Source organism: Lonchura striata, chromosome 8, assembly GCF_046129695.1.
Source record: "Lonchura striata isolate bLonStr1 chromosome 8, bLonStr1.mat, whole genome shotgun sequence".
NCBI lineage: Eukaryota > Metazoa > Chordata > Aves > Passeriformes > Estrildidae > Lonchura > Lonchura striata.
The window spans coordinates 36,484,201-36,493,522 of record NC_134610.1 but is presented as its reverse complement, the minus strand read 5'-3'; the positions used below and the strand labels follow the sequence as shown (position 1 = coordinate 36,493,522).

General features: G+C 44.9%; 1 protein-coding gene across 2 annotated transcripts in view; it reads left to right on the top strand.

Moving 5' to 3' along the window:
• Positions 1-1,872: 1,872 nt before the first annotated feature.
• Positions 1,873-9,322, top strand: part of LOC110475456 (UDP-glucuronosyltransferase 1A1) — a 31,738-nt gene continuing 24,288 nt past the window's right edge. Inside the window, exon 1 of one of the 2 annotated variants that reach the window (XM_021539624.2) lies at positions 1,873-2,808. In XM_021539624.2, the coding sequence (XP_021395299.1) occupies positions 1,960-2,808 (849 nt within the window). In that variant the 5' untranslated portion in view covers positions 1,873-1,959. Of the gene's footprint in view, positions 2,809-7,671; positions 8,565-9,322 lie in introns of those variants that run through there. The other variant, XM_021539621.2, reaches the window with a different exon arrangement.

The following is a 9,322-nucleotide window of genomic DNA, read 5'->3' as shown; positions in this document are numbered from 1 at the left end:
TGACAGAATCATCCACCTTGGAAAAGACCTGCAGGGTCATCCAGTCCCAGCCTCACGCCAGCACTACCATCATCATCCCTAAACCACATCCCTAAGTGCCACATCCAGGCTCCTCCTGGACACTTCCAGAGACGGCGACTCCACCACCTCCCTGGGCAAATTATTCCAGTGCTTAACCATTCTTCCAGTGATTTTTTTTTTTTCCCTAATACCCACTCTGAACCTCTCCTGGCACAACTTGAGGCCATTTCCTTTCATCCTTTCCCTTGGGACACAGCAAGACAGCGTGATCCCACCCCAGCTCCTGTCAGGGAGACGTAAAGGTGACAGAGCCTCCCTTTCTCCATGAACATCCCCAGTTTCCTCAGCTCAGGAGAGTTTTTAACCCCTTCCCCAGCTCTGTTATCCCTCCCTGGACAGCGCTGCACCCAGATTTGTACCTTTTCATCCAAATCCAGATGTCCCACTCTCCCTTTCCTCAGGTGTGAGCAGGGAGTGACTTTGATCTCATACTGCCTTGAACCCAGCAAATTCCAGAATTCCTGGCTGGGATAACCTGGGATAACCAGGCCAACTGAGGGAGCCTCTGACAAGTTCACAAACACTGAGGTACTGATTAACTTCAGCCATCCCGGGATTGCCTTTGCACCCACTCCTCACGTTGAAGGTTTGGATGGAAAATTCATCCTGCAGCAGGAGGGAGAGGAGGGCAGGACATTTCCCTGCCAGCCCTCTCCTTATCCCACTTCAGCAAACAGCTGGGGTGCCATCACAAAATACAGAAATTAACTTTTTTTTGTGAAAAAATGCTATTTGTTAAACTGGTCAGCTTCCCAATGCCCAGTTCCAAATGTGCTTTATAAAACACCCGAACATATTTAGCACTTGTTACTCTTATGTTTTTCCTTTAAAGTTTATAATAGATTTCAGAGAGTGTTTTAGCATTGTTTACTGCAGAGCTTCTCCCCACTACTCTGATGCTCAAAAATTTTGTTTTCTGAAAAGCCATCCTGACATAAAACTGGTCTCTGCCACCTTCCCAATAGAAAGAATTAAAGATATTGGTAAAACAGGAAAAATCAATAAATAAGGCTGATATGAGGAAAACAACGTGCAGTTAATTTTGGTGCATTGACCACGGCATGAAGAGAGAGGACAGAATTTGTATGCCTGAGGGATGGAGGCTGCATGGCTCTGAGTATCCTGAATTTTTTATTTTGCCATCAATGGCAATGCTGTGAGGCTGGGGAAATCACGTCTGTGCTGAACATGCTCCTTTGCTGGGTCAGGTCTGAAACCTGAGGCTTCAATGGTTCCTAAAACACTTTTAGTGCTGGTCTGATTCCTGGTGGGGAGGAGTTTTCAGCTACCTGGGGGCCACCTCCCAGCCTGGGAAACAACTCTGTAAAGTGAGAGTTTGGGCTATACAGAGAGACGTCAGCCCCTCTCAGCACCTCTTTGTGGTGTCCCTGGCACTGAGGAGGTTCCTGCCAGCTCAGAAGAGCCTTGAGCCTTGTCCTGAGGGTCTCCTGCTCCATCCCTGGAGGAATTATGTGAGGATCTGTGTCTCCAACATGGAGAGGGTCTTTTCCATTTGTTACTGTGGGCTTGGGAGTTGTTCACACCAAGGCTGCCTCCCTGACTCCTGGCCAAGGTGTAACACAAGACACAACAAAGACAAGGAGTCCTGAGGGATGCGAGTAGCACATTGAGGGGCTAATGCAACATTGAGAAACTCCAGTGACTCAGCATTTAAAAGATCACCAAATCTCGGCTTTCCAAGCAAGGGGGGAAAAGGCAAAATAAACTACCCACAAACCAAAGCAGTGAATCATTAACAACAGGAACATCAAAGAGCACAGTGCAACAAATCCACCCATCAGTTGCTTTCCAAAGAATCTTCAGGCTACGACCTGCAGGAGAAATCTCTTCCACGGCCCCTACTCCAACCACAGCAACATGGCTTTGAGGCTTTGCTGTGCCTGGATTGCCATCCTCTTCCTCCTGCCCAGCCTCTTGGATGGAGGGAAGCTCCTGGTGGTGCCCATGGTGGGAAGCCACTGGCTGAGCATGCAGGAAGTGGTGGAGAAGCTGAGCGAGAGAGGACATGAGGTGGTGGTTCTGGTTCCCAAGGTGAGCTGGCAGATGGAGACGACACAGGCCTACAAGGTGGTCACGTACCCAGTGAGGCAGACCCTGGGAGAGCTGGACAACGCCTTCCAGGAATATGTTGCTGTGCACCTGATGCAGAAGCCTTTCCCCTTCAATGCCCTGGCAATGTACAAGGCCTCGGTGCATGTTTTCAGCACCTTCTTTGGGCAGTGCAAGGACCTGTTCCGCAGCCAGGAGACCCTGCGGCTCCTCAACCAAAGCAGCTTTGATGCCATCCTGACAGATCCAGCCTTCATGTGTGGGGCCATCCTGGCTCATCATCTCTCTCTTCCCTTTGTGTTCTTCATGAGGGGATTTGGTTGCAACCTTCACTTTGCAGCCCCACAGTGCCCAAGCCCTCCATCCTACATCCCGAGACTTTTCAGCTTCAACTCGGACCACATGAATTTTTTCCAGAGGGTGGAAAATGCACTAATTTTACTCTTGGAGCTTGAGTACTGTAACAGTTTCTATGCAGAAGCGCTTAAGCTTTCGTCAGAAGTCCTTCAGAGGGATGTGTCCCTGATGGACCTCGTGAACTCTGCTGCTGTTTGGCTCCTGAGGTTTGACTTTGTGTTCGAGTACGTCAGACCAGTGATGCCCAACATGGTCTTTGTAGGGGGGATCAACTGTGCTAAGAAGAAACCACTACCTAAGGTAATGTACCTTTGCCCACAAATTGTACATTTCCCAAAGAAAAGTCATTGTATTGTTTCAGGAAGTTTATTGCTATTGATTTTTTTTTAATTTCTGGGAATAATTTAATTCATCCATATTTGGGTAGTTGTATTCCACAGGCTGAAGCCAAATAACCTTGATAGAGACTTATTTGAATTAATGAGGGTTTTATAACAAACCAAACAAAAAAGGGATTTTTATCTGCCAGATGGAAATTATTGATCTCAGTGAATGTCTCTTACCACCAACCAGATCCAGTTTTGATTTCCTTTTAATGGCATCTGAAATGTATTTATTTGATCTGATCAACAGCCCAAGAGTCATTTTTTGTTTTTAACTCCAGGCTCATCAGCATCAATTTATTCACTTTAGTTGCATTTTCATGTTATTATTTCCATACTGGCTGCCTTTGTTAACTTACTCCTGTTTGAGTGATGAAATATGAATGTCGCGTTGAAATGGCAAAAAATAATCTTACAATCCTGGATTGGGTGAAAGACACTTGAATACAGAACTCAGATAACTTTTCATTCATACCCCTTGACATTTGCTTTTACCAGAATTGTTCTGCAGGATCTTAAAGCTAATCTAGAAATCTAAATCTATTTTGATAGTCAACATGCAATCTCTAAAATGGTAACACTGACATTTCTTTCCAGGCACAAAGCAGGACACAAATCTCTTTCCTAGGAAATTGCTCCCTCACTTCTGATCTGTGGTCATGCAATATCTCTGCACAATGTCTTTGAGCTGAAGGGGTGGGATTTTTCTTTCTTCTTTCAGATTTCTTTTATGCTCTTTGACAGCCTGATGGAGAGCCATCTAAACTTGATAAACAAGGCAAAGAATAATATTATTAACTGGAATATTAGGATAAAATTATATCTAAGGTATTATATCACATTAGAGCTCAGGAGAGTGCTGCTAGTTTGAGATTTAAGAGGCAAATCCTTGCTGGTTCCACAGTATAAGTATTTACTTTTATATCCTGAGGGTCTCTTGAGCTGCACAGAATTCGTAACTTTGCTACAAGGGTAGAGACATCCTGTCCTCATTTTATCCCTGCCAGCTCCTCTCTTCACACTCCTCTTAGGTGAAAATCACATGTTCCACACCTGGAAAAATCTTCTGTAATTATCCTTTCTTCAGTCTCTTTTCTGGCTACATTTACTACAGATAGCAGATTAATTTCTCCTATTTCACTTTGAATAGTGCCCAGCAGCCAAGTGTAAACAAAGAGTAAAATGAGTCATAGAGGGAAATGAAATCTGCCTGTTCACACACACCAGTAAAGCCCTGGGCTGGTCATTACTGTTCAGAAACATAATCCTATGAGAAGAATAAATAGTTCTCCAAAGCCTATTGAACCCATTGCTCAACAGGTAAGAAACGAAAAAGGATTACTGGGAGAGGGAGACAGAAGAAGAGATTCAAATTGCAGATTCTTTCTCAGACAAGGAACCCACAGGCCTTTTTGTTACCCCACTTCCATAGTTTTCCATAGGTAGGGAAATGGGGCACAGTGGTCTCATTCCAGATCTCTCTGCTGGATCTGATGTGGTCCCATGGAGCAGCTGCTCTGAGCTGAGGGAGCTTGGGCTTATGCAGAATTGGCCCTACTTACCTTATGCAGCTGGGAATCCAATCCTAAACTGTGTAAGGATCATCGCAGAGGTTGTGGGAGAACATGAGAGCACAGGGCTGGGCCTGGGGGAACACAAACCGCATTTACACCTTGATTAAGCTGCCTCAGGCCTATTTCCTCTTGGCCTGCGCTTTGCATGGGGACCTGTCTCAGCAGTGATTACGCCTTCATTAACAGGCAGAGAAATCCCAAATTTCCAACTCCTCAAGTGTCTGGAAGTTTAACACAAGGCTTGCAGGAATCAGCCAATATCTTGGCTCTGAGAAGTACCTGAAGGTTGGCATGGTGACATTGCAAATCAACTCATACTGTGAGCTCTGAGACACTCTGGTGACAATCTCATCTTTAGCCAAAGTTAATGCAAAGTTGCTTTTTTGGCCAGCTCAGAAAACCAAAGTTAGTATGATTTGATTAAAGCAAAATTCAGGAATTTAAACTACAGCCACCTCTCAAATGTCTCCCTGGTGTTTTCTAACCTAAACCTCCCAATACTTATTTAAACAACTGGTCAACTGAAAACATTAAATTAACCCCAGGTTGAAGTAGGTAGCTACTTAAGTAAAGAAAAAGTGTAACTGAACAAACACCTTTTTTCTCACCAGCACAGAGCTTAAGAGCACAGACCTTGCTTTAAAACCCTCTCTATTTTCCCAAGGTTTCTATTCATGGCTTAGGAAACAGCTGCCCTGGAAATTATCTGTGTTCTATGATTTGCTTCTTGCTCTCACAAAAATTTCTATTCCTCTCCAACTCATATAATTGCTTTTATGGGCTGTTTTTCCTTGAAAGCTAGTGCATCTCCACACTGAAAAACCTGAGGGGAAATCAGGCAGGTTCCTGTCAGCAGCCACCAACCCGCATTTCCCAGATGCTGCTTAGCACCAAAAAAAAGGGTCTGGGCTCAGTTACACAAGGACTCCTCCATGGAAAAGCCTGGTCCATCATCTAGAAACCAGGGAAATCACATTTCATTGAATCACAGGCTGGTTTGGGTTGGAAGGAATTTTAAAGCTCTTCCCATTCTACCCCCTGCCATGGGCAGGGACACCTTCCACTACCAAATCCCAGGCTGCTCCAGGCCCTGTCCAACCTGGCCTTGGACACTTCCAGGGATTCCCAGCTTCTCTCAGCACCACCCCCACACTGTTGGAGTTGGCAACCTTTTCCTGCTTGCAGGACCCAGAGCCTAAGTGGGTCAACAATCTCACCTCACAGCAGGGAAGCAACTCCAGGGGATGAAACCAACACTTCCAGGCTGCCACAACAAATAGCAGGTGTTCTTGCTGTCGTTTTAGTGGTGCTGAGGTTTCTGTTTGCTGCTCTCTTTCCTTAGTGCCACTCAGAAATCCACACATCACAACCAGTCCCGCTCCCAGGTGAACAGTTTAAGTTTTAGCGCCTCTTGGAGCTGAAGCAGTCGTAGGGTGAGGGGCCCAAACCCTGCAGAGCTGCTCAATCACTCCCTGCCAGCTCCAAGAGACTCCCTGGAATAACCCACACAAGCTTTAGCACTTCTGAGAGGAAAACAAACCTGCAGTCCTGCTCACCCAAGCCTTAATGTCCTTTGGTATGCAATGGGAAAGGCTTTCCTCCAAGCAGGCACCTAGCTCTCTCACATTTGGAATCCTCAGCTCCTTGTTTGCACATAAAATTGGAGTTGGTAACAAGCACCATAAACTTCAGAGGGGAGAGGGGTCCAGGTGCCCCTTGCTACTCATCAGGAAAAGCAAACACAAACACAAACTTATCTGTTGCTTTGAAAAACGAGCCTGGCTGTTAATTTTCTCAGTAAGAATTACCCATCTTAGATCTGACCTCAGCTGATCCTGCGCTAATCTAAGAACTTCATCCTTTCTTTGTTTGTCCTGCCTTTCTCTAATTTGCTGCCTCATTTCCCCCCCAGTTTTTGCTCTGATGGTCTGGTACAAAAAGCAGGGAGCCTGTGGAGTCCATAAGAAAGTGTGGCCATCCTATCAAGAGACTTTTTCTCTTGTGGTCAAGGGAAATTAACTTGTATAGGTTGTTTTCAGCCAACTGGTGTTGACATTGAAACTCCAATCCAGTCCAGAGTAGAAAGCACACCAAGCAGCAACTTCAAAGTTAATTTGGTCAGCTCTTATCACAGCAGTTGCAATAAACTCTTTGCATCCAGATTTCCTGAATTTAATGACAATTATTTGTAAATCTATTCTGTGTCCTGCTTTCAGTATGTGCTGTCTCCCACCTCTCCTGCACTGTCCCTCTCCAGAAGTTGGTTTTCCATGTCTAACGGTGGTTCCTCCATGTCCAGTGTGACAGAATGGAGCTACTCAGGGCAGTCCCAGCCCCCTTTTGGTGTCATGAGACAAATCCCTTTGCCTCAGGCTGTAAGGATTTGTTTCTCCTGACTGAGGATGCTGGGAGTCCCACCACCATTTATAAAAAGAAAGGAAAAACTTTGTGCTGATGGCAGTTTCTCATCACAAGGACTCCTTCTTTAGCACCCTCCTAAAGGCTTTGCTGTGGCATTGCTTTTATTTTCACAAAGACAAAACATTCCTGCAGTGGGATCAGTGGAAGGTGTCACACCTTCTCCTGGATTTTTTTTTTCCTCACAATACATGAAAAGACAGCGACCAAAGATCAAAACTCCTTTTTTGTTTCCCTGTGCTGGCCTCCTTTCCCTTCGTTTGCCCTGAACCCAACCATTAGTTCACTTTTTCGGTGTAGTGCCAGGAGGAAAAAGCCAGTCGGAATTGTTCTCCTCAGATTTGCAATTGCCTGGTACATGCTGGTGGCCATGACATCTTTGTAAGGGGTGCAAGTTTGCCTGCTTCCAGGGTGTAGGAATTCAACATCAGCCTCCTGTCCTCAGGAATGGAGTTGCATCCATTCTGCTGGGTGTATTTTTATTATTTTCTCACTGTGTATTTACCAGGTCAATGGTTTTAACCACAAATATTGTTACAACATAAAACCTTGCTCTCGGTGTCACAGACTTGGTGCTGACAGTGTCTAAGTGCTGATAGACAGAAGCTTGAACATTAACACAAAGTACAAATGCTTTTCTAAGGACACGGCTTCCCTTCCTTCTACAAACATAGGCAAAATCACAGGCTAATCACAACCGTATTGGGAAGTTAAATATTAATTTCTGTAGCCAATAAATTCCCTGCTTCATCTGCATGGACCATCGTATAAAGGACTGCATGGATCCCTCTGGAGCAGAACTCTCTGGCTCACTCTCACCGAAATGGCTCTTTTTTACCGAGGTGCCTGGATACTTCTCCTCCTGACACTGTCTTTAATCCTGGCTGAAGGTGGAAAGATCCTGGTGGTACCTCAGGATGGAAGTCACTGGCTCAGCATGCGCCCAGTAGTGGAGAAACTGCAGCAAAAAGGACATGAGGTTGTTGTGGTTGTACCCTCAACCAGTCTGTATATGAAGTCAAAGGAGCCTCAGAATTATACAGTCAAAGTGTATCCAATACCTTACACAGACGAATACTTGGGTGAAATGCTAAAGGCCTTTGTTAATGCCCATTTTATTGAACAGTCTGTTTTGAATGTTGTTCTTACCTCGTATCAAAGCGCGATAGAAATCTCCTCCATCTTCTTCACCAACTGTAAGAGCCTTCTGCAGAACGAGGACCTGATGCAGTACTTGAAAGAGAGCAAATTCGACGTGGTTTTCACAGATCCCATCCTGATGTGTGGGCCCCTGGTGGCTGAGTATCTTTCTGTTCCTGCCGTCTACTTCCTGCGGGGCTTTCCCTGTGGAATGGATCCTGCTGCTACCCAGTGTCCAAGCCCTCCTTCCTATGTCCCCAGGTTATTCTTGGATAATACAGACAGCATGATGTTTTCCCAGCGGGTGAAGAACATGCTGGTCAATCTGCTGGAGCTCTTCTACTGTAAGCCTATCTATGATAACTTTGAAGAGCTTGCATATAATGTTTTCAAAAAGAAAATGACAGTGACAGAACTCCTGAGCCGTGGATCCTTCTGGCTGATGAGATACGATTTTGTGTTTGAGTTCCCGAGACCAGTGATGCCAAACATGGCTTTTATCGGAGGGATTAACTGTGTTCAGAAGAAAAAACTGTCTCAGGTACAAAATTTTCTTTGTTTTTTATATTGAAAAGGCAAAGTATAAATGTATCATAGAAGGGCAGAGTGATTTAGGCTGAAAGGGGCCTTAAAGATGATCTCATTCCATCCCCCTGCCATCCTGGGCAAGGGATGTCACTCACATCCTTACATCAAACCCTGACAACAGCTTGGTGTTTAAAGACAGAAATCCTGCATGATGCAGAAATGTTATTTCCTAATACCCAGCATTCAGATTATATCACATCCTGACAAACCTAAAGCCTTATCAGACTTAATTAGGACAATTTAAGTGACATACAGCTTTTATGCAAATGAGTCTCTTTTGCTGAACTGAAGGACTTTGCAATCCTCCTTTCCCAGCTGTCCCAGCTGTGGACTGTCCATATATCCCCTCTCCTTTTATACACAGTGAAGGTTATGGGACTGAAGATTTCACCTGTTTTCTACCACAGCTATCCACTTGATTGATTTCTTTCCATCTGTCTTTATTGTCTAGGTGTCAATATCTAAGCCCCAAAAGAAATCCTCCTCCAGTTCCATCCTCCCCTTCTTACCTAGATTATTGAATTAGGTTTTAAGCTTTCCTGGGTATGGGTATCTCCTGTAAATTTCCATTTTGGCTTTTGTGCACCAACCTCCTGTGTTCATTCGGCAGCCAGTCTGAGGTTATGGCCTGCCTTCTGTGCATCTCCTTCCTCCGAGCTTCTTGAAAATCCCCATCAAATTAAACCATGCTGTAACCTACCAATATGGATC